Source organism: Diadema antillarum, unplaced genomic scaffold (genome assembly GCF_040938485.1).
Source record: "Diadema antillarum isolate AM-2024a unplaced genomic scaffold, OU_Dant_1.0 scf00000051, whole genome shotgun sequence".
Lineage (NCBI taxonomy): Eukaryota > Metazoa > Echinodermata > Echinoidea > Diadematoida > Diadematidae > Diadema > Diadema antillarum.
Window position 1 is genome coordinate 1,210,727 of NW_027270940.1, and position 26,754 is coordinate 1,237,480.

The 26,754-nt window shown below is 38.1% G+C and overlaps 1 protein-coding gene across 1 annotated transcript; it reads right to left on the minus strand.

Moving 5' to 3' along the window:
- Window positions 1-15,665: 15,665 nt before the first annotated feature.
- Window positions 15,666-26,575, minus strand: LOC139715574 (metal cation symporter ZIP14-like). The gene is made up of 8 exons (XM_071627136.1): window positions 26,558-26,575; window positions 26,022-26,037; window positions 24,103-24,272; window positions 22,642-22,767; window positions 21,793-21,954; window positions 18,702-19,029; window positions 16,387-16,574; window positions 15,666-15,815 (listed from the first exon to the last, which is right to left on the minus strand). The coding sequence occupies exons 1-8, from the start codon at window positions 26,573-26,575 to the stop codon at window positions 15,666-15,668; spliced, it is 1,158 nt and encodes a 385-aa protein (XP_071483237.1).
- Window positions 26,576-26,754: the final 179 nt, after the last annotated feature.

Genomic DNA, 26,754 nt, shown 5'->3' on the forward strand with positions numbered 1-26,754 from the left:
CATCACAAACTGCAGAAATCATAACATTTAAGAACGGATTGTCTGATTTTCCTCAAACTTTCACTGATGTGTTCACTGATATTGCTGCATTAACAGTAAAGCTTCAAGATAGATGCCTCATTGGTGTCGGTCCATACCCTGCGTAACTATGGAGAGAGAGAGAGAGAGAGAGAGAGAGAGAGAGAGAGAGAGAGGACAAAAGCCTGGCATATATATATATATATATATATATATATATATATATATATATATATATATATATATACATATTTATATATATTGCACGTGGCTGCAGTTTAATCAATTCATAGCAATGTTATGAATTAATGAAGCGATATAATACATGACTGTTATAAAATCATCCCGCACGGCATTATGGGGTATTGAGATATCGGAATAATATCGTTCATAGAATATATGACGGTCAATTTGTGCTTTCCGGGCATGAATGAGGCAATTTGGAATAAAATGACTCTGAAACGGCAGTTACGAAATTGTGTTATAGGAAGTGATATTAGTGTGAGTGTGTTAAATTTGATTATAGAGATGGATTATCTGTATTTGCAAGATGTTATTCTTGGCAGAATGAGAGCTACATTACATTATTACCACGAATTTGCCTACAGACTTGAAAAGTTTACGTGGTATTTCGATCTGCACAATGTGTCAAAATTGATAACAGCACTCGACGGGAGAAAATTTGTTGACTTGACATGAAAGTCAACCAAATAAAAGCAAAAGAAAATGTGAAATCAATGTCGTCCAGCTGGTAATGCGAGCTTTATTACAGTAAGTTATGAAAACAGTTTAGCTTTGCTCAAAAATCGAATAATACATGTATAATTGTACATATATGTATTATTGTTATTGCATAACATGTAGAATGCATAATTACAATTATGTATAACATAATGGCCATCGAACACCACAAATAGTCTTAAAGATTATTTTCTTTCAATTTAAACGAATTGTGCTGAGATACAAACAAATTTTAACACGGCGCATTTAACAAGAACATTCATATCATGACAGTTGCAAATTTCTGGAGAAACAGAGCTAAGATTTTGATGCATAATTATGTGCAAAGGATTAATACCGGGAAAAAGTATGATCGACAGTGGTAGGGAATTTTAAGTAGGCCTATACTGTAAGTCATGTGAGTATTTGTTTTTGTGCATGTACGTATGTGTGGTTCTTCAATGTCGAAATACCATTATCAATATGAAAAGACCAACGTGTTCTACTAACAATGAATTGCAAGATATGTTTTCCTTTATGGATTGCAAAAGCCTCGTTGACGTCTTCCACACGTCATTATTGTTTTTGTTTTCTTTATATTTTGTGAGATTCTTTTTTCTGTGGTCAACCACGGAAAGTGTATTGTTCAAAATAAACTGTACATGTAACAACTGTGTAACGTAAATTATGAATGACTTTCATGAGGAAATGAGGAAACAAAATCAAACTGAAACTGAAAAGGACTTTGGACTTGTGAAATGAGGAAAAAATTGCATCCTTCACAAAAACACGTGCCATATATACTGCTGTTTTTCTTTTTTTTTAATGTCTAAGGTATCCTGGTTTGGACATTTTCTTTTAATGTTACAAAGTTTACATTACTCTTAGACAAGATATGACATGGATACCCAACAAGTATTTTGATATTTTTTGCTTGCTTCTTTTGTTTTGATAAAGATAATAATGATGGAATCTTTCAAGGCGTCGTGTCTGTTACGCAGTGATATTCAGGCCTGGCGCAGAGTGGGGAGACCTCTTTTTAACATCGCTACATTAGGAGAGAACCACGACTGGAATGAAAACATAGACGTATTCTGCAACAAAAACAACAACAACAAAAAAACAACAACAACAACAACAACAACAACAGTGGCGGATCCTAGGGGGGGGGGGGGGCGCAACCGGCGCACGCCCCCCCTTTATTTTTTGTTAAAAACAAAAGAAATAAAAAGAAAAAAATGAAATGAAACCGGAAGTGTGGCACCAGAAATATCAGTCACGCCCCCCATTTACAGAATTCCTGGATCCGCCCCTGAACAACAACAACAAGAGCAGCAGCAACAAACACAAAGCGTTTCGAGTTCTTTCTTGAAAAGAGAGAATGATGGTCTCCATTCTCAGTTTGTTCACAGGCAACGATTTCCAGAGAGATGAACCAGACCTGGAGATCGCTCTGTTTCCCGTTGAATGACGTGTTAGGGGGAATTTGAAGAGCATTAGCAGGGTATAATTAGCGATATGTTAAAAGAATTCTGACTTTTTTCTTTCTTCACCAACTTCAATTATACATACAGTGAGGTATTAAGTTACCATATTACTTACTATTAAAGCAGTTTACAGAGGCACATAAAAGAGACAAGATGTTTGAGGTAATGACAATTCGGCATCAGACATAGAAGAAAAGTTGAGCACGGTGAGCGTGGAAACGCCTCTTATCCTGCGTCCAAGCATATCAAATTAATTGAAACGAAAAATATATATTTGAATTCCAATAACCAATGGTCAGGTCGTTAAAGCAATATGTGGAAGTATCTGTGTCATACCACATTATACGAAAGACGAAGGGAAATATTACAAGGAGGGGTTCCAACTGCATAATATAAAATGACACGAAAATATGGTTTCTTGCTTATAGCACCGTCTCATCGTGTGACCACATCTCCTAACGTCTTGGGCCCAAATCTCATAAATATCATAGTCATTCTAAACTCGTATCTAATATTTCCTTGATGAGCAATGTGAACCAGTTCAACCACTGAAAAAAAAAACAAACAAACAAACCATAACATCTGTCCATAAAGATCTAAACATCGATCCCTTTCTGTGTAGCATGTAATGAAATCACACTCTGCCCATAGCGTGATACAAATGTAATATCAACTTCGTTCAAGATATGTAAACTTTTAAGAAGACAGCTTTCCGTATTCACACGATTGATACAAGACAGAATTTCTAAGTTTGTTATTAACTATTAAGGATTAACGAGCAATGGTAGAAGAAGGATGCCCTTCCGTGTCTGGTTAATGCTGCAAAGTAACCGTAGCTTGTCAAGTAAAAGAAAAGACAAAAATGTTGAAACATGAGAATTGGGAGTTGTATTTGAGATCCATTCAAAGTATTCATGGACCACTATTAATGTTTATCAATCTCTCATCAGAGTGAGATTGGCTCGAAAGAATACAGTAAGAAAAGGAGATGTAAAGATATTCTGCGGTCCCGTCACGACTAGTCCACACTGTTGATGTGTTTTTTTTCTATCCGCGTTTCTGTGGCGTAACGCCCTTTATTGTCGTTTTTATGTAATCGTTTCGTATTGCTCTGCAAAAAAATCCAGAACCTATGATGGACTAGGTCACAATGCCGTCCAATCGATGGTTTATTAAGACAATGATAACACCTCTCCATCAAACAGAGACGTGTGTTAAAAAATGAGGGAAAGAGAGAGAGACTGATGAGAAAAACACACACACACACACACACACTCACACACACACATTGATTCTCGAAGCTCACTTAACACGCAATGTTCTGCATAAGTAAATTCAAATATAAAAGCAAATTCATATCCACAACAATGCACCCCTCGATTTTCTTGTATTCATGATAGACATTCATTTGATTACTTGGTGGTAAAATTCTAATTGTCTTTCAGAGTAATTGACCTACCTGTTTTTTTCGTTCTGTTTTTTTCTCCCTCTCCTCATAATTTTGGTTAACTAATTTTTTGATTTCGTAAAGGATGATGCTATTATATTGATTATATTTTGTTTTTCTTTCCGTTAGAGGTTATACCATTGTCAACATTTTCAAAGAAGTCGCGACATTATCACTCCCCCCCCCCCAGGAAAAACGCAGTATCTACATCCAGCTCTATTTCTCAACAACCGAGATATTCACCATTTTGTATTTTTGCCAAAGCCCCTGGAAAATAAACTTTTTTGAAAAATTCCTTGAATGTGGAATTTTAGTCTATCTAGCTACCAATTTTGCTGGAAAATATCATTTTGTGTTTTTCTTTTGTTTTTAAGTTATTGATGAAAATGTAGATACTTTGGGGAAACCCCATGCAATTGACTGATTTCCCCAAGGAAAAACGCAGTATCTACAATGGAACGAATTTCCCCAAAGAAAAACGCAGTATCTACAGCGGAATGACTAATCTTCTGTCATAATTATGTATTCATGTAGATCTATACATCATTGTACAAGTATTCATGATGCACAATCCTCAACCTTGGGCCCATTTATGCCCTGATTACAGAGCAGGCTTCATAACATTAACAAATAACAGATCATTCTTGGAACGTTTTGCTTTTTCAGATTGCAGCTCAAACCTAAAAAGTAAAACATTCCCAGACCGATCTAGCTGTAACTTTACATGTTTAATACGAAGCTTGCCACGGCTGTAATGTGGTGCTACATGGCCTAGCCGCTAACTAGCATCTAGATCTAGATCTGTACAGTCTAGGCTAGAGTCTGTCTAGATCTACACCAAAATAAATTTAAATTAGATGTCTGGACCTAGATCGATCTAGACTAGTTTCTATGTATCGTTTATTCTAGGCTGGCTACGTAGCAGGCTACACGAGTCTACAGCCTTGGGCTAGCTATACGTGCATGATACTGACAAAAAAAAAATAGCCTAACACTTAAAAACTTGGTAGAAGGTTTACTCTAGTCTAAGCCCTACACGAGATAGGACTCTTTAATTAAAAAAAAAAAATACATCTACGTCTAGATCGAAGTTACATTCGCTCTCTAGGCCTATTCCTTCTGGATCAAACCAAAGTTTTTTTTAATGTCATGTAAATTTGTAACTTTTTGTTACTTGCAAGTTGTAACGTTAGCATGCAGCATGGGATCATGCATGCATTTTACGCAACCCAGTCTCAGTAGTGTTAGGGTATAGATAAGAATTAAAATACAACTTATTCTAAACTGTCTCTATTTTGTCCATTTACCTATTTTTCACATAATCTACAGTGTATTGTCAGCTATTTAGACCCTCTAATTTTAAGACAGCATGGTGGAGTAGATAATTAGGATTTAGAATTAGACTTAGACTTTTGACTAAGGATTCTAAGTGGTTAAGTTTTAGTTTTAGACTTCTTACTTATATAGTTTTATAAACAGGCTTGCCCTATCATTAGGCCTTTTCTAGTCCTACACTAGATCTTTCTTTAGACTTTCGGAATACGGACCCTGAAAGTTCTGATTAACGTTAAGTCTAACTTTAGAAAAGAGACGGAAGACAGTGAGCTAGGACTCAAACGTTTATGACTGTCTAGACAAGTCTTAGATTTAGGCTTAGATCTACAGGGTCTAACATGTTACATAACCTGACGTTTATCCAACACAACACAAATAGGTCTAGTCCTATTGCCTTTCGCTGAAACTTTCGGATTCGGAGCCTGAGGAATTTTGACTAGGGTCCAGGCCTTACAAAGTTACTTCACAACAATTTAATATTGAAATAGTACGGAAGATGTTCATCATCGTGGTAGAATATGAAAGAATAAAGCTGACCGTTTGTCACACGAAGCGAGGTAAACACAATTATTATCAGACTGTATAGGACCTTTTAGCCGCGCAGTAAAAAATACGTATCGGGTCCGCTCAAATTTCACCGTTCAATATCAGAGCATATTGAACGAATTGCATAGGCCTACGTATTAATTCTCCATAGGCTACCGTTGTTCCCGGTCGTTCGGGAATTCACCGTATTCCGGGTCCCGTCTATTGCGTATGCGGGGCGCGCGATACCCAATGTTCTTCTATGCATCACAAGCTAACGTTAGAGCGTTACACTAGCTGTAGCGGGTATCCCATTGGTTTGTATGTAAAACTTGCAGACGATGGATCGCGAAGGCGTCGCTCGATGTAGGCCTACGTATAACGTACATAACAGTACGTGTTGTGTTGACATTGCGCGAGATTTGAAACACTTTGCGAAGGGTTTGCGAACGAAATGGCAGCCTCCAGGTCCAGATTTCCTTCGTTAACCGAGGAAGATTTCAGTTTTATTTTGCGAGACAAAGACGCCGAAAACACAAGAAAGGCTACGAACAAAGCGGTCACGTTGTTCCGATCGTATCTGCGGGACTCAAGGACTAACGCAGAACGTCAGGGTGACCGCTCTATATTTTGAGCTCTAATTTTCGATTATTCCACTGTTTGGATACAGGAGACTGGAATTTGATATTTATACTTCTTGGCATACTGGTTTTTCCTGTAGTCTGTGGATCTCAGAGAGGTAAACCGATTCTATAACTCGATTTTCATCTCACTACCTGGAAGGAAAGCACTGCGTCTTCAGTCCCTTCGGCCTAATGTAGTCCCATCACGTTATAGTACTTGTTAGTACATACGTACGATGTTCACGAACATATTGACAGGACGTTTGCGACGCATACATATATCCAGGATGATGTAACATACGACGGTTGTTTTCCTATCCTGCACCAGACATGGTAACTATGTGATACATGCCGATATTATATGAGATCTGTGATATGTGATTAGTCGTCGAGTCATCCTAAGTGTCTCCCTATACCACATGACTTTGATGAATATGGAACACGTGCCTCGTTTGATATATCACCAATATTTCCATACTTCATGATACCACATCGCCCTTTGCGAATATTACCTGGAATAACTGACCGAAATCTTTTGATACAGTAAATTTGGACGGCTCTGTTTTTATCATCCTGTGTTCACAGTGTTCTGAGATTTGCTATATTTCGCAGTTTCATTTGACCCGCCATTATGGCGACCCCGGGTAAGCTTGACGATGTGGAATGCATTGCTGACGCAGTCTTAAAGCGATACATAAAGGGAGAAGAATTCCTGAATTCTATTCGTCAAGCAGTGCGTGACGCCATAAAGGGTGAACTAGACGACATGATGCGACGAATTGAAGTCAGTGAAGGAAGGATTATCGACCTGGAGTCCCAGCTGAACAGCAACACAAAGGAGATCGCGAACCTCAAGTCCATCGTTGAAAGACAACGCTCAGCTCTGGACAAGGTTGGGCGAGCTGCTAACAACCAGGAACAATACTCCAGACGAAATTGCCTCCGTTTCCACGGCATACAGGAATCAGCTGGTGAGGACACTGACGAGATCGTTTGCCGCATAGCCAGGGAGAAGTTGAAGGTTGAATTGTCCAAGAATGACATCGAGAGGTCCCATCGACTTCCTGCAAAGAAGAGTGAGGACGACTCACGCTCAGCAAGCAGGGTGACACGCAACAGTAGGCGCAATGAAAGGCCTCGAACAATCATCGTCAAATTTGTTTCCTATCGCATGCGCAGCATGATCCTATCCAAACGCCGTGTCCTCAAAGGAACGAAAATGGGGATTGAGGAAGACTTGACAAAAAGCAACGCCCAGCTACTTCAAAAAACGAAGTCTTGCAGGAAAGTCCTTGCAGCCTGGACATCGGATGGCAGGGTTCTTGCCCTCCTCCCAGCAAGCGGGGGGAAGACAGTGAAAAGAGTTATAACCCACGAAAGTGATTTAGACAGAATATGACCCAATAGGCTATCATCACTTTCTCATTTCAATCGGTAAAAACGAGGGAATATTGATCACCGGTGCAGTTTGGGTATGATTTTATAAAACGACCCTAATTATTATTCGTATGACTGTAAATGCTAATAATAATTTGTGATATTTTTTGTTGATGTTTTAGTTTTGTTGGTTGATAAGTATAGTTCACATGGTACGGAGTTACCCGTGCGTGTGCTGCTCTAGATCTGTGAAAAATAATCAAAAGGGATTACAATGCACTAGATGTAAAAAATGGGTTCACATCCAATGTGGTGGAGTAGATGAAAGGGATTATGATGATATGGGATGTGTATTTCTAAACTGGAAATGTCCTCAATGCGTTGTGAAACACTCACCTAGTTTTATAGATGATATAGAATTAGCTGATACAATCAATGGTGATACCGTAAACGATGCAAGTACGACATCCTGTTCACAATGTATTCCGAATAATTGTTTAAAATATGATGAGTTAAATATAAAGGGTTTGAAGATTTTGCATCTAAATGTACACAGTCTCCTCGCGAAGTTATCGGAAATCAAACTGCTTTTGAGTCAGAATGATGTACATATACTTTCATTAAATGAAACTTGGCTTGATGATTCAATATTTGATAGCGAGATATGTATTGAAGGCTATCGAGTCCTAAGAAAAGACAGAAACAGACATGGAGGAGGCGTAGTTATATATATGAAAATGAATTTGAATTATTCAATTTTACAACACGATTCCTTGAGACATTTAGAGGCCATACCAATCATAGTTGGAGAACAATGTCCGAAATCTTTTATTTTTGTATCATGGTACAGACCACCAAACACTTCAGTTTGTATTTTTGATTATTATGAGCAATTGGTGTCTTTTTTAGACAGCTTTAACAAAAATATTTTTATTGTGGGGGATTTGAATTGTGATATTTCGAAAAAGAATGTAACTAATGAAACCAAACATCTTAATGAAATAAACAGTTTGTATTCATTGAAACAAATAAATGGTAACATATGTACAAGAATAACAAATGATTCGTCTACCCTTATCGATCATATGTTATCAAATGCTCCAGATATTGTATCTGTGTATGGAGTAAAGCATACTGGCATAAGTGATCACTCGTTATGTTTTATGGTTCTGAAATGTCACGTCAAAGATAAAGGGCCCCGTACACTTAATTACAGAAGTATGAAATATTTTGACCACAATTCATTCATTCGTAGCCTACAGTCCCAACCATGGTTCGAAGTGTATGATATAGAAGATATAAATGAAGCAGCTTTTCATTTTGAAAAATTGTTATTGTCGGTGTTCGACAAACATATGCCTATTCGTGAAAAACGAGTTAAGAAAACTTCTTCTCCTTGGATGTGAAGTGAAATTATCAATCTTATTTATAAAAGAGATAAACTGAAGGAAAAAGTGAATAAGCTTAAAAGGATGATATTGATTGAATCTGATGGAAATAAAGTAATATCATTGGAAAATAGATTGAATGATTTGTGGAATGAGTATAAGAAACTTCGTAATGCTGTTACTTTGAAAATAAGAAAACGAAAGAGATCTTTTTTTGCTGAAAAATTATCGGCAGCTAACACATCTGGTGAGATGTGGAATATCATAAAAAAGGTGTTGCCTAGAGATGTTTCTGGCATGTGTGAATCAGTTACAGGTAGTAGAGATCAAGATAAATCCAATGAATTTAATACATTTTTCGCCAATGTTGGTAGAGATTTGGCTGCAAACATCCCGAATGTCCATGACTCTTCAATACAAGAATTTGACAATGTGTATGAGCCGATTGATTCGTTCTCATTGCAACTTGTCACGTATGAAGAAGCGTTTAAAGTAATTCGTGGTATGAAAAATAAGAAATCTTCAGGACTTGATGGTATTTCTATGTATATGTTAAAAATGGCTGCTTCTGTTATAGTGTACTCCCTTTAATACTCATCTGATAAACAGGTCATTGTCCGAAGGCATTATTCCGTTACGATGGAAACAGGCAAAGATTATACCACTATTCAAATCTGGTAACAAGCGTCTCCCGGAAAACTACCGTCCCATTTCTGTTCTTTGTTCTGTTTCTAAAATCATTGAAAAAATCGTCCATAAGCAACTATCTCGTTTCATAAAATTGAATGGTTTACTTTCACCAAACCAATCTGGCTTTAGAGAAAAGCATTCGACTACCACTTCACTGATAAAAGTGACGGATGACTGGTTACACGCCATTGATAGAGGCAAGTACACTGGGGCGGTTTTCATTGACATGAAAAAGGCATTTGACACCGTGGAGCATTGCACAATGATAAAGAAGCTGCACTCTATCGGAGTTTCCGATGAAAGCCTTCGCTGGTTTGAGAATTACTTGTCTGGTCGACAAATGCGTACATACTTTTGTAATGCAATGTCAGATCCCCTGGAAGTGTGTTACGGAGTACCACAAGGTTCCATTTTGGGGCCTCTCCTCTTTACAATTTATATCGATGACATTGTCAAACAGATTGAAGTGTGCAGTATTCATCTTTATGCAGATGACACTATTTTATACTTTTCTCATTCTGATATTAATCAAGTTGAACAGGCTATCAACATTGTTTTGAATGGCATCAATAGATGGATGTGTTTAAATAAGTTGAGTTTGAATGTTGATAAAACTGAATGTTTGTTGATAGGATCACCCGCGATGTTAAAAAGATGCAATATGATAAATGTACAGGTAATTGGTAAGCGTATTCAGTCTAAACAAACAGTGAAATATCTCGGAGTTATAATTGATCAAGAATTAAAATGGAATATTTATATAGAAACATTGTGTTTGAAGATAGGTAATTTGATAAGGTTTTTGGGTCGTCTTCGTTTTAATTTAAATGAACAAAGTATGAGGATAATTTATAATTCTATAATTAAACCTTTGTTTGATTATGCAGAAGTACTTTATGATTCTGCCCATAAGAAGTATACTGATCGATTACAGAAATTACAGAATAGAGCGGGGAGAATGATCATTAGAGTCAGTCCGTATATGCATGTTTCAAATCACGTTATTCATCAGACACTAAATTGGGAATCTTTAAAAACACGTCGCTTAAAGCATATTTTGTTAATGGTATTTAAAACTCTAAATGATTTCAGCGCTCCTTATTTATTGGACCGGTTTAATTTTGTATCTCATCAATATTCTTTACGATCTTATGGAAGATTGACGCTGTCAAAGCCTAAAACAGAGTACTGTAGACGTATGTTCGCGTACCGTGGGGCATCAATGTACAATACTGTTCCCTTGGATATAATATCTTCATCATCATGTAATTCCTTTAAGAAAGCTATAAATAATTATGTATTACATTGGATTTTATGATAATGATCACGTATCTCTGTATTATGTAAAACATTATGTTATATGGGGAGGGCTGCGGGTGGGGGAGGGAACATTGTGTTTTGGTAGTCGGTATGGGGGTATCATTTTCATAAGTTTTTTTTTGTAATGTTGTTTTAGTTGATTTTGTACACTGATGTATCATTTTTTTCGCATCATATCATTATGTGTAAGTAAGCTTGTGTTGTTTTTATTGTATGGAGTTTCGACTATTGTAATTTTTTGTTCATGTGAAGTGGACCCCTCGGAAGACCAGCACGGCCATGAAGGCCGAGCTGAGAAGGGCAGTCCATCCGTTTTTCTTCAGTTATATATTCCAGTTGTATTGTATCATTGTTATCTTTTTATCTTATACGGTGAATAAATAAACAAACAAACAAACAAACAAATAGGTCAAAAGGAGGACTTTGAAAAGCTTGACAAAACCACGCTGGCATCGTTGTTGGGAAGGTTTTAGTTGGAAGCAAGGAAAGCTGATGGGGACTTCTACAACACGACTTCACTTTCTGGCATCCGTGCTGGTCTCAATCGCTACTTGAAAGACGCGTATCATCATGGAATCATAGATATAATCAAAGACAACGAATTTGCCAATTCAAATGTATCCTATCGAGCAGCGACTGTGCAGCTAAAGAAACTAGGCAAGGGGGATGTTGTGCACCACTCCTCGATTGATGAAAATGACATCGCAACACTGTGCCAATCAGGAACCTTTGACCAGTCCACTCCAGCTGATTTGCAGAGAAAGGTATGGTTTGAACTTATGATCTACATCTGTAGGAGAGGCCGTGAAAACCTAAGGGACTTGAAACAGGATCATTTCCATGTTTACGTTGACTCAGATGGCCGTGAATACGTAGCTCAAGCTAGAGATGAGCTGACAAAAAAAGCTCGAGAGGATTGTAGGGCCTAGATCTACATGAATTGATGGGGGTAGAATGTACGAAACACAGGATGACATGTGCCCTGTTGTATCTTTCAAAAAGTACATTTCCAAGCTCAACCCTGATTGTGAAGCATTCTTTCAAACCCCTAAGTCGGTCACACCATCCACAGGACCGTGGTACAAGAAGTGTCCACTGGGTGTCAACACACTAGGTACTATGATGGTGCAGATTTCTAAAGCTGCAAACTTGTCAAGAGAGAAACACAAATCACTGCCTTAGGGCTACATGTATTACGATATTGGACAAGACTGGCTTTCAATCGAGGGAGATTTGTCAGGTTTCCGGTCATAGAAACGAAGGAAGCCTTGATTCATATGTAGGCCGAGTTGGTGACGACAAGAAATATGACATCTCCAATGCCTTGTCAAGAGCCATAGGTAAGGAACCAGACCCAAAACGCTCTAAACCTGAAAAGCCATCAACCTCAAGAAGGTCAACGATGCCAGCAACTGTGAGTAAAGCTTCAATACTTCCACTGACACTGGAAATAAGAGAAACTGAGGCTGCATGTGTTGCATCTGGGGCTCAAATTGATGAAGAGGTGAACTTTGATTTATCGTACTCTCTGACCAGCTCCCAAGACGTCGAGGAAACACATCACACTGAGTCTCAAGTTTTGTGTGAGGAGATAAATTAGGACTGTGCTGATTCAACAGCAGAAGTAAACAACACAAGAGCTTGCAGTTCCGTTGCTAACGTAAGCAGATCTACTCTCACTCATACAACAACTTCAAAAACTCAGAGTAGATCTATGCGATTTCAACAGAGCCCTTTTGTGCTCAACAATTGCAATGTGACAATTAACTACTACTCAAAGTAACTTTCTGGAACACTTATGACCTGTAAATACGTTGGTGTTACTACGTAGGACATGTTCTGCAAGTTTGGAATTTCGCGCATTCACCTTTGCATTCGGATTGGACCTGGCTGGAGTTGCAGCCATTTTTTTTACAGTATACAATGTGCACATCTAGACGCCTGTGTGTCTCAAGCAAGACTTTCACCCTTGGATACCGGTAAGTCAAATTCTGCTGTACATAGATAATGTTTATAGATAATAATAATTATATCGGACGGCTTCAATTCATGGGAAACCAGGGAATATTGCACTCGTTAGGACCAATATTGCACTCATCTTCGACTCGTGCAATATTGGTCCCAACTCGTGCAATATTCCCTGGTATCCCATTCATAGCCATCCAATATAATATAAATGTATGCATTTGTGTTTACCTCGCTTCGTGTGGCAAACATGCATTTGTGTTTACCTCGCTTCGCGTGACAAGCGATCAGCTTTATTCTTTCAATATCAAAATAGTTTTGAATAACTTACTCATTATCTGCAGATAATTTTTCTTGAGGGTAGGCTCGCGAGTAATTCCCCCCCCCCCCCCCCGACAACATTTTGTTTTAATCCAAGTTCACACTCCCACTGTATGCTGACTAGCCGGGCCCTTTGCAGCTGACTACGTGCTCAGTGCAGCTAGCTGCAAGCTGTCAGTGTTGTGCTGTATTGTTTTAATGTGCACTCGGTTAGTCTTAATCACACACTGTGTTTTATATAAGGATCACAATCTCATCAAGATATTTACTAATCATTATTGTTTCTTTTAGATATTTTGAACACTATGTTTTATTATTGAGCAAGTATATTTAAAGAAAGTAATTTATGTTCAAATTACAGAACAACCGGCAAAGTATTCACATATATGAATGACAGTGTCTGGTAATTAAGACTAGCTTTGTAGATACTGCGTTTTTCCTTGGGGAAATATTCATCATGTAGATACTGCGTTTTTCCTTGGGGAAAGTGCAAGTTAAGTTTAGATACTGCGTTTGGCAGTTACGGAAAAGTAGCTTTCCAAACATCTTTCAAAAATCTGAATATGTCATATGAAGAAGGATTGCCCACTGACAATATTTATGCAAAAAAGTGAAAATCGACAAAAATGTCAGATACTGCGTTTTTCCTGGGGGGGGGGGGGGGGGGGGGGGCAGATCATTCACCGATTGCAGGCTTGCATTAGTACAGTCTATGTCTGATTTATACGGGGCCGGCCCAGTGTTTTCAAAAGTGTGGGGGCCCACTTCCGGGTTTCATGTAAGCTAACAAGCAAAAAAAAAAAAAAAAAAAGGGCTTCAGAGAAAAAATATAACCTTACCGCCGCCATACTTCAAGATCCCTATCAACAATTCGTATATCTATTTTAGTGCCACTTACATACTTCCGGGTTAAAAAAAAAGTGTGGGGGCCCAAAGTGATGACACCTTATGTATTCCTTTGTATGGTGCACAAAAAGTGTGTGGGCCCGAGCCCCCACGGCCCCCACAGCTGCGCCGGCCATGTTATAAATGTACACAATTTGATAAGAATTTTCCTTACATCTCAAAGGAAGATTCTGAAAGAAAATTGACATGACAGTGAACAAAATGTTGTGTAATATATACACAAGCATGTACAAAATTAATAAACAAACGAACTTAATGATACTGACAATGCGTTCTTGGATAATAAAGTTTTTAAAAGGAAATGACCGTACCTTAGTTTGTACACATAAAAACAGCACTGCACCAAGTAAAAACAACATCGTCAGCATTTTCTCTGCTAAACAGATGAAGAGTTTTGTGTTGTTTGAAGGTTTTCATGGTGAAGTAAATGAGGGAGAAAGATTTGCGGTGACACCATGTGTATGTACTCCTTAACCGGATCGTTGTTTTGCAGAAGAGCCTAGAAAGAGGAGAAATGAACAGGGAAGCGACATATGGGGGTTGTGAGGAGGGCAAAAAGTGAAGAGTGGGGAACAGTAACGGGCTAGAAGTTGAAGTTGCACTAGTGGAGACGGTAGAGAAAGGAACACAGAGAGTGGCAAGGAAGAATAGTGTGAGAATCAAGTAAGAAAGATGAATAGAAGGGAAGAGGAAGGAGTTGAATGTTGGAGAATCATGGAGATAGGGGAGAGCAGTGAAGATTCATGAAACCAAGAGAAGAACGAAGTCGGCGAACAGTGTGGCTATGGAAAGCGGAATCAGTGGGGAAAGGAAGAATAATCTTTCGAAGGAAGGGTAAGTAGAGGAGAGATGAGAATATGTTGAGAAAAGGGAGAGGATTAATCCCATTGGTTACTATCAACAATCATCTCCGTGTAAGGCGTGTCAAATTGTTCATGAGTAATGTCCAAGAGCGTTCTTAAACCGTCTTAAGGAGCTGCTTGACACACGGGTCGTGTCACATCTTTTACTATCAAGGTGATTACTGAGTACACGCAGAATTCGTGCCACGCCCAGCCTCTCCCCCACCTCATTTCCTTACAATCCCTCAGAATATGCCAAACGGGACTTACAGAGGCTGGGGTAGAGGAGGAGGTATCGGAAAGAACCTTTAGGAACTGTACAGTATTGGTAGAGGTGAGGATTCAGCTTGTAACGTTTTGCGAGGTATTTAGAAACCACTCTAGGAAATGTTAAAGAGTATACAATTCTAAGGGGAATTGAAAGTTTATTTGGTAAAACTTGCTTTTGAAATGACTGAGATATCTAAAAACAAGTTAAAACAAAGAGATCCTCATATAGGTCGTGGCCTTCCATTTTTATTAGGATCGCTTTTTTTTTTTGATATCTCGGTCATTTAAAGACCGATTTTCATCAAATTACCGTTGACTCCTTCTTGAAATTATACTCTTATTCATATTTCATGAAAGGATTTTTATTTATCTCACCAAAAAAATGTTGCAAAACTAACGTTATAGGTCTCGACCAAAACTATACAATCTATTTAAAACTGTATTCGCCCGGCAAAGAGCGCCAGCAAGAGTATGATGAGGAAGCCCGTCACGAGACCAGCATTCTGTAGCAGAAGGACCTTGAAGCTCGTCTGGCTCTTGCCATCGGCATCATCGCCTCCTGCATTGTTTATTTCCGGCAGCTGGAGGATAGAAACCAGAAGCGGTTTGGCGAAGAACAGTGTTTAAAACATACTTTAAGAAATAGATGTTTGGCTCATTGCAGTCTCGTTATAACGAACACAATTGTAAGGAAACTGTGGTTAAAACGAAGCAAAAATTCAGGTCCCCGAAAACTTATTCAAATATTTGTATATTTTATGACTGCTTAGCTATATCAAAGTTCTGATGTAACGAAAGAAAACTGCCTGTCCCGAGGACTTCCTCATAACGGAGTTGCCTGTGAAGGTTTATCCAATTGAGAAACGAACTTTGAAAGAGTTACGGATGGAGGCTACCATGCAAATAATATAAGGAATAAAATTACGTCAGAATGAATAAGTCAGTTTTAAAAAATATTACAGCTCGAAATAACATTTATGTTAGTAGTTCAGATCGATGGTTCAGTGGTTTAAATTTTAGGAGAATAAATAGTAAAAGTGCAGTGCTAAAAACTATTTTTGATAACAATAAGGGTTTCATTCTACTTGAAGCAGTTTCGCCCTTTACACTAAAACATCTCGAACATCTTTCAAAGCAAACAAGTGGACGTACCATGTCAACCAATGATATGTAGAGGAACATTCCACCTGCAAGAGCAAAAATCCATTCGCTGGCCTGGAAGTTTTGTCCCAAGACTAGCCCGAGAATGAGACCGAGATAACAGGTGCAAGCAGACAGGAAGTTGGCCAGAACGGCCTGTTTGACAGACATCCCAGAATTCAACAGGATGGCGAAATCACCTGTGAGGAGAACGTTGCACATGTTTGTAGTTCTGGACACACATTTCAACATTAAGTTATTAACTGATTACTTAACCACCCTTTCATCATTTGATGCTTTGATCCTTGATATTAAAGAATTATACTTGGGAACTTAAAAAGTTTCGTTCAGTTAAAAAAATTAATGGCTTTGAACTTTTCCAAGATATTTAGAGGCTTTTCTATGGAATGTTAGATAGCGTACTATTCTAAGGGAAATTGACATTTCATTTGATGACTTAGATATAAAATAAAAAATGGTAAGACGACGAGATCCTAATAAAAGTCGTGGCCCTCGCGTTTCATGATGGTTTGCTTCTTTGGATATCTCACCCATTTGTCAAGACCAATTTTCATCAAATAAAAAGTGAATTCATCTATAAATTGCATGTTCTTTCATCTTTAGTAAGGTGTTTCTCATAATTTAACAAACACGAACACACATAAAGAAGTTGGAAACGTGCACTCTATTTGAACCGAAACCATAATATCACTTTAGATAGAGTACTTTACAAGACTAGGTTCTATCTTATTCAGCTGTTCTGTCAGTAAAATGGTGCACTTTTGGTGGGGGTTAAGTAGCTCGGCAAGACGCCGTCTTGGTAGTTGAGCGTCTTGGCGTTTACAAAGAAAGTCACTTTGTGAAAACAATTACAAGGCGTTTCATCACCTCGAAACCGAGTTAACATTACTTGGGGGTTGCGTAACAATATATACATATTTTCCAAGTTGATTTTTGTAACAAAGTCGTTATGGTTTCTCGATTTCTCTATGGAACCCATGCTGAAGCTTGCCTGCTTTTACAATTGCATGTTGTTGGTTTTTGGGTTTTTTTTTTTTGGTTTTTTGTCTTGTAGTACACTGCATCATGATTCATACCTCATTTGTTAATGAATCCGCGATTTTGATTGTTTGAAATTTGGTGCAAACAACTGCAAACTTCAAGGACCGTCGTAAAAAGGCTTTAAACCCCCACTGTACTAAACCGCCCTCTATTTTTTTTTCGTTTAAATCCGTACATATATTTTGCATTACATTCAATGATTTGAACTTCCATTGTTTAAAAGTTGAACTGATAGAATAATGTATTACCTTGTATTACCGGTATGTATTTTCTTTCATTGATAGAAAAATAAATATTAATTGAATAATGAGAAATAAAATATTTCGAAATGGTACTCATGTTCATGTATATTGCAAACGCTTGCCTTGCTCAGTATGAGAAGCGATCCTTGTACAAACGGGATCGCAGTGCAAACACAATGCGTATTATTTTGTGTGCGTTGGGCGTTGCAGTAAAACTTCCATTAGGCGTTTTCACATCAGCCCGATGTTTCGAAATAGCGCGCTATTTTCTGACTTGGGAAATTATCCCGATAGCGAAATAGCGCGCTATTTGATAATGTGAACACAAATTAGCGCGCTAATTGTATCGCTCTGATCGGGAAAATTTCTCGAGTCCAACTGGGGAAAGTTCTGAAATATCGGGATAGTAGCGCACTATTTGATAATAGGCGTTTTCACATCTGCCCGATGTTTCGAAATAGCGCGCTATTTTCTGACTTGGGAAATAGGAAAATATCTGGAGCTTGGATTTTTATCGGGCTGATGTGAAAACGCCTGAAGTGAAAACGACTCGAGAAATTAGCGCGATGCATCCCATCATGCCTAGCGTGTGTGACCCGATCGATCGAGGCAAACTGCACACAAATCATGAGGAATTTTTGAGAGGGCACACACATTACTGATGGTGTTTGCACATACTCAGCTGTCGAATTAGCTCGAAAAAAAAATTCGGGCTAATTCTCTTCGGGCTGATGTGAATAAGAAATGAAATAGCGCGCTAATTCGCAATCGCGAAAAATATCTCGAGCTTTGATTTTCATCGGGCTGAAGTGAAAACGCCTATTAGGCGTTTTCACATCAGCCCGAAAAAAAATCCAAGCTCGAGATATTTTTTAACTTCCCAAGTCAGAAAATAGTGCGCTATTTCGAAACATCGGGCTGATGTGAAAACGCCTATTGATTCCATTTGGTATGAACACATGGGGACTGCTGAATGCACATTGCGCGCATTATTATGATAATTGTGTATGATGGTATTATTACCTAATTCATGGGGAAACTCTTCACAGATGACAGCCACGGAAGTGCTTATCCCCTGGTAGACGGAGCTCGTGAAGGACGCTCCTATGGCCAGACCGTCTATAAAGTTGTGCAGCCCGTCACCAAATATTATCATGTAGGCCACGATAGCGATCCTGTCTTTGACGTCACGAACGACTTTCAGAGAGCCGTCGTGGGAGGCGCTGTCACCTTCACCCCCGTCTTTGCTTTGGCACTCCCTGTCTTGTTCACTGAGCAGCTCTAATTCGTTTGCTTGCACGTCGTCTACGTCTTCTACATCCCTATGGGAGATGGCACTGGGCAACATATCCTTCGAAGAGGTTTGAGAAAAATGAAAAAAATGATGCCATGGTGGCAACGGGCAACAGTTTCTTTAAAGGAGACCTCCGGAAGATTTTCAGATTTTAACAGTTGAACAACGATAAATTACTTAAACTGAGTACAGAGTTTCAGACTTTAAAGTGATTGGGATGAGAAATAAGGATGTATTCAAAATTTATAACAAATTGCAATGAACAGGGATGATGACAGGCAGCCCTACCATAAGAATGCGTGAGTTGGGGCTCAAGGAAACAGAACAAAAGCAGAAGGTATAGTATATGCATACTTTCTACACATGTGAACTTGTCAAGTAAGCGGTATTGTAATGGAATTACACTGCTATGTTCTTTTTAATACGTGAGGCTCCTATGTCATCAACACTATTCAATGTAATTTGTTTATGATTTTTCAGAGTATTGGTTTCTCTGCTCAAAGACCAAAATTAATTCCACAAAATTGTATACGTGGAGCCATCGATTTATGTACTTCGTGAGTGAGATTATGAAAGTCGTCTTGAATGCCCCTATAAAAAGACCCGAGGAAACATGCCACGATGGCACTGCGTGGACAACATTTCTCTTGAACAGATATAACAAATGTTAATAAAATGATACCACGATGGCACTGGGCAACATTTTCCTTTGAACAGACATGTGGAAGTGATATCATCATGACACTAAATGAGCAACATTTCCGTGAAAGAGAACTGAGGAAACGATGCCGCAATGGCACTGCATGGGCAACATTTCTCTTAAAAAGACATAATGGAATAATACAATGGTAACACTGGGTAATATATCCTTTTAAGAGACACGAGAAAATGATACTACGAATGCACTAAATGAGCAACATTTCCGTGAAACAGAACTGAGGAAACGATGCCACAATGGCACTGCATGGACAACATTTCTCTGAAGAGACATAATAGAATTGTACGATGATCACACTAGGAAACATTTCTTTTGAAGAAACATAATATATTGGTACCATTATGACACTAGGCAACATTTCCTTTGAAGAGACATGTCAAGTGATATCACGATGGTATTGGCCAACATGGAGAGACATGAGAAAATACAATGATATCATGATGGCAGTGGGCAACATATTAATCGAAAAGACATGGCAAAATGATATAATTTTGGCACCTAGAGGGCAATATCCGACTGGAAGAAACGTAAGGAAATTATGGCATAATGGCACTGGACCATTTTTCCTGTAAAGACACATGAGAAAATGATACGATGATGGCAACGGTCACTATTTTCTTCGAAGAGACATGAGGGAATGATACCATGGTGTCACTCCAATATCAATCGAAGAGACATGGAGAAATGATATAATATCGGCACCTCGAGGGCAACATTCGTTTGGAAGAAACATGAGGAAAATATGCCATAATGGCACTGGAGAACGTTTCCCTCGAAGAGGAATGAGACAGCGGTACAATGATGGCGCTAGTCACTAAGAGGGAGCACATTTCTTATTTAAAGTGATTGACCCAAAGAAAGCATAAATTAATACCTCTTCAGAAAAAAAAATATTTGTGTAGTAACCCACTATTGATGACTGCATGGCCTCATAATATTTCCGTTGAAAACGTGATAAGTATGTAGAAAATGCAAAGTCCATGACTTTCTTCTTTTCTTCTTTTTGAGTGATTAATTCTATTTTCTTGAAATCATTGCTATATATATACATATATACATATATATATATATATATATATATATATATATATATAATAAATTATATATCATATATATATATTGTGTGTGAGTCTTTTTTTGGGGGGGATGGGGCAAGATCGGAGTAGTTTTATATTTAGTTTAAGTGCACATAACATTGAGGTGCACCTGGGTATGTGACGTAATAATGTGGTGCTACCGTACAGACATTGGTTATAACCAACCTATAAAACGGGCTCTCGTAAACGCTGATCGCGTGAGAAGATTGTGCGTTTTAACAAACATGAACTTTGGCGCAATATGTATAAATGCCGTTGGTGATAAATTCAAAAATCAACATGGGCAACTGCCCAAGAGGAAAACTTCCACCTAGCTGTAATGAGCCAACACTGACTGAATGATAATGTTTTAAGAGTAATATGTAGAGTACATAAGTCTGGGTCTATCTGTGTTTCTGCATGTCATGGGGTTAGATCCGACGTTTTGATTTCTCATTTTAAAAACAAGACGTTGCTGGCATTCCTATGAAGCTGGAGCTCCTTCTGCGTTATCTATGTTAATTTGTAATCGCATTTTGACTACAAATTATTGTAGCAATAATGTTATGCAATTACAAAGTGTGTTAAACGGCAATGAGTATAGTGGTATGGCAGATCCGGGTCTGATAGACTTGTTCGCATGTTGTAGAAACGAATGTTAATAATACATGGGTCTTCACAGCTCTGCTTGGACCACTTTCTGTGTATTCGTCCGAGCATAACTCATAGGCTAATGCCTCCTGAAATGATAGGCTATGTTTAGGTGTTGTTGTTGATGATGATGATGATGATGACCAATATGTCGACGATGTCTACCATCAAAATTTGCTAGATTATCATTATCCTTTTTTAATCGGGTGCTCGCGCATAGTTCTTTAGGTAGGCCTACGTCCACGATACATTACAAGTGAATGAATATAACTGTATGAATTTCAGAAGAAAGTAAGATCTGAATCGTAGCTGTAAAATCTATCGGGTAACTAAGGGATCATTACTTTATTTAAAGACAACAAAACAATTTAATACCTGAGTGTTGTTACCATCTCTGATACCATTGGTTGCCATGGTATCCACCTGGGGGGTCTGTAAGTATTTGACTCGGTCACTATTCGAGTCGAGATGGTGCATTGCCGTAACATGGATGCTGGACTGTGATGGCACGCGCTCGTCGTTTAATCGTGCTCTCTCCTACAGATCCAGATTCATTGAAAATTCATGGAGAGTTTGATCTCAAAATGTGCTAAGCGCCATTTTTCAACATTTTAATGAAAGTGCATCAGACGATCGAGCATAATAAAACATTTCCAGTGATACCTCATCTGTAACATAACTACAAATATTTTCGAAGTGAAGTTTAAAAACATAGAGTATTTTCTTATTACTGTAGCTTTTTTTGACAGCTTCAATAAAGAATTCTCATCTTTAAATTAAGATATTCAACTCGTCATTCGATAAAACTCTTATTTATTACTTTTATCTGAGCATTTATATCTTAATTTAATTGTCTAGTATTTACAGGGTGGCTCTATCAGTGAGAGGAACACGGTTGTTTGTGAAGGCCCTGTGTGGACAATAAATACTTATATTCATAACCACCCAAACATCTATAATATCAACAGAAACAACTATGATGCATGTAACATACATAACTGTGCACAAATCATAGATATATAATCATAAAACAATAGAAAATCAATAGAATATGTGACTGAAAAATATTTCAACGAATTATAATAACGATAATAATACTCTTTATATTGTACAGCAGTGAAGGCTGTTTAAAAGGTACCAAGAAGACACGATGGGTATCAAAGCATAGCAGGAGCCAAAAAGAAATATGGTAATCGTAAGTGTTTGTTTATGAGTTCCACTTACCAATCTCCTGTTGCCTATAATCTTGAGGATTCGCTCCGTGTTAAAGAAGATGTAGATGGCTAAAATGACCAACATATTCTTCCAAATGTAGCGATGACCGTCGTGTTCTGCAGTCATTCCGTGAGCCTGGAAACACAACGTTAAAAGTTTAAAAGCTCAAAGTTTGCAGTTAGCAGAAAAGTTCATCCTGGACCGTTACCAAACGCAAATACACATTTGGCCATGGTGAGAAATCGTTTGGCCTCTAAAATGAAATAATGTTACAAACGCAAACAGAAAAAAAAATGACCAGAAATGAATACGTACACACCTGAACCTGGCATAAAACCGAAGGATAATTCAACTTGGGGATAAATGCGAGGGATCACTAAAGTCAAACAGAAAAACTGACCAGAAATGAATATTATTTATCAGTGGAAAGCTACAGAAGCTATAGCAGTGTGTTTGTGTGTGGCACACACAAACACACTGCTATAGCTTCTGACCATTGAGAATTTAGGGTTTTGGGGACGAACACTGAACTACGGCTTTCTGTACAACTCATCCGGAGGTCTCGGGTTCGAATCCCGATGGAATCCATTTTCTTTGCTCAATTTTCCACTATAAAATAATGTTGGCAGAGTAGCGATTATATCTCAAGCCTCATACCGGCGATGGCTGGTTAAAATGAATATAGTTATCATTAACGTATCAGGGTAATTACCCCTGGCTAAATACTGATTAGTGATTAGGTTAGAGTAGAGATTAGGATAAGGGTTAGGTTAAGGGTTACAGTTTGGGTTAGGGTTATTATTAGGTTCAGGACTAGAGGATTAGGGTTAGGGTCAGTGGAAGGGTCCGGGGTAATTGCAAAGGGGGTAATTGCCCTAGGGCCATTATTAAAGCACCGAGGCTCGCGTTAATCTTCCTTATTACGGATGAGGAAAACAAATTAAAACAATGTGCGCACGCATTCCGTTATATTGCTTTTTCTGTGCGACAACAATAGAATAATCAATTACATCAAAAGTGGTCTCCCAACACCTATTCCTGGTTGTCCAGGCCACCACTAATGTGGATCTTGATATAATATGCATTTGCATGAATGCATCCATTGTTATACCTTTCGATAAATTCTTAGATTTCCCCTTTGATGAGAACAATGCATTGTTTTGCTGCTGACGTATTCATCATTTTTCCCCTCCTCCCACCCCCCCCCCCCTCCAAAAAAAAAAAGTCTATCTGTTTTGGATGGTGACACAATGCTGCGATAATTGCTCCAGTGGTATTTTCTCCAAGGAACTACAGGGATAGGTTTATGTTTGTGATAGGGTTGTAGATTTAGTCCGATGTGAGGATTAAAGGATTTGGGTTAGGGTTATGTTGCTGGGTAGAATCTATGTTTGGCTTTAATAGCGTGCAGAATTTTTATAGGAGCAATTGTCATGATGTCGCAGGAACGAAAGTCGCTTTGGATATTACCTCTGGAATAAGGCTGAGGATGGCGCTGCCACAAAGAGTGCCCACTGCCAGAGCAATGAGGAACATAAGGACGGTCTTGTACAGTTTCTTGTTCATGAGCGGGACTATCCATACCCCAGCTAGTGCACCCAAGTTTATCAGAGTGACGAAGAGGAACCCGTAGCCCCATGCTGGATACAACAAGGAGGGAAGAAAGAGATGATAATAGCAATGACGCTCCACGTTGGAAGTACCTCAATTGGATTCAATTCGACTTAATTCAATTCAGTTCAATTCAGTTTAATTAAATTTAATTTAGTTTGAGTCAATTCGACTGAGTGTAAATCAAATCAGAGTATATCTGATTTTCAACAAAACGAACGAAAATGTGGCGATACATAATAATTATAATAATAATGATAATAATAATAATATATCAATTTATAAAGCGCAAAACTTATAGACATATATTCTTCTGCGCTGCAAAGTGAAATTGAACGGCAAAACGAAATCTTTTTAAACAAAATGGCAGGCTTGTCATCATAATGACAGTTAAGTTGGAGACATTTTCTCCAGAAGACGTTGGGATCCACTGATAATAAGTGCTTGTTTGGATCCATAAGAAATCAAAATGCATGGATTTGGACTAGAGAACCATTCACATAATGACAATTGAAAAAAAGAAAGAAGATTAGCCCACACTTAAAACAAAGAGAATCAACACAGGACATGGACCTGAAATATAATATTATTGTAAGACATTAGATATAGAGAGTAGTGACAGAGCGACGAGAGAGAGAGAGAGAGAGAGAGAGAAAGGAACGGGTGGGGGGGGGGGTTGTTTCCTTCCAGTTGTTACATGTTGGCACATTAACACCTACGTTGAATGCAACTACACTTTTTATGGAACAGAATAGAATATGAACGTTTTTTTTTTTCAAGTTCATATTTCTCATTGAACATTTCTCTAAGAATGAGTAAGAATGATATACCACGTAAAATGTAATTTAGTAGCTATCAACCTAGTAGGGGATTTAACAAAATCGTTTTTCACTCACAAGGCACACATCACGTAAAAATAATTATTAAAAAAAAAAAAATCAAGTTGCCTTTCATGTGTACATGCTCTGTCACATAACAATGAAAAATCAAACGGAACGTGTTCGCTCATGCGTAAGATTTTTCTTTGTGTTGATCTATGTAGTTGATAGCTAATTAGATTACCTTAAATTTGGTATATAATACAGTGATTTTTATCAATGTGAACTGGAAAGGTGTTTACTTTTTTTCTGAGTGTAAGATGAGGAGATTATTCCGTCGTGTAAAGAGTCTGTCCATTACAAATGATTTGATATCAATGATATTGTTAAAAGCCTTAATTCGTTGCCATTGGATTAATGTATACTATTAGTAGATAACTGATATACTCGCAAAGATATAATGTATAGCGGATAGGGTGCAGATGTTTATTTACACTCAATACAAGGAACGTTTGTGTTTGAAACCAGTCGACGTATACACGAGCTGACATGAACGTTATTTCCGTAAACCCACCTATATAACATACATCGACATTACAATGTATTGGTTTAAAAGGTACATTACGGAAATTCCTTCATAAGTTTATTTTGCGTCTGATTTTTACGAAAGTTTTATTGCTTACTTCGATTAAAGGTGAATCTGAACATGGTGTGTGGACTCGTTTTGAGCAAACAAAATAAACAGCAAGGGCAAAGTGCCTTTCAATTCTAGCTTTACACTCTTGTGAACATACAGAGGATAAATATTTCATAGGTTGTTATTCATATCGAAAGGAGCCAAAACGCATTTATTTCATTTGATAGAGTAGGAGGTAAAATATTTATAGATTACGGTTTTTAGGTTTCATTTTAAAAGTTTTGAAAAGTTTGTAGCAAATTGCATTTGACTTTTTCACTCACCTTCAGCAGTAGACACCTCTGTGACAAGAGAAAAGAAAAGAAAAAGCCAACAGATTATTATAAAATTGAATTTGTGAGCTAAAAGTCACGTTTGCTATTCAGAAAATTATTACAAATGTTAGCAAATCATTGCAACACTGCTGAATAGCGAAACTTCATATCGCGAGACAGAAATCAGAAGTTGCATATATTGGTAATCATGAACTCACGGGGTCATCCCAAGAGACCGACACCTACGATTCACACAGCCCACGAATTCGACATTAAAAACATGTCCATGAGTCATACAACTCACGAGTCATACAGCCCATGAGTTCGACACTAGGCAAATAAAGCCAATGAGTATTACACTAGGTACAAACAGCGCACGAGTTCGACAGATGCAACACAGGCCCTGTTTGCTTATTGACGAACTCATGAGCTGTATGACTCGTGGGCTGTATAACTCATGGGCTGTATGACTCGTGGCCTGTATGGCTCGTGGGTGTCGGTCTCGTGACGTGCACCCGAAATCAAATTGGTAACTTTCCACTTACCGTTGGCATGAACGACATCTGTAATCAAAAGAAACGCAGAAAACAAATCTTATATATAGTTGTTATGAAACGAAATCGCAGTCCCAAATTGCATTATTCTCGCGTAGTCTCCTAATATCATTCCAACATCTGAAATACATATTGGATAAATTGGATAATTACCCAGGGCGTCAAATTGGTAATTAAAGACATGAAAT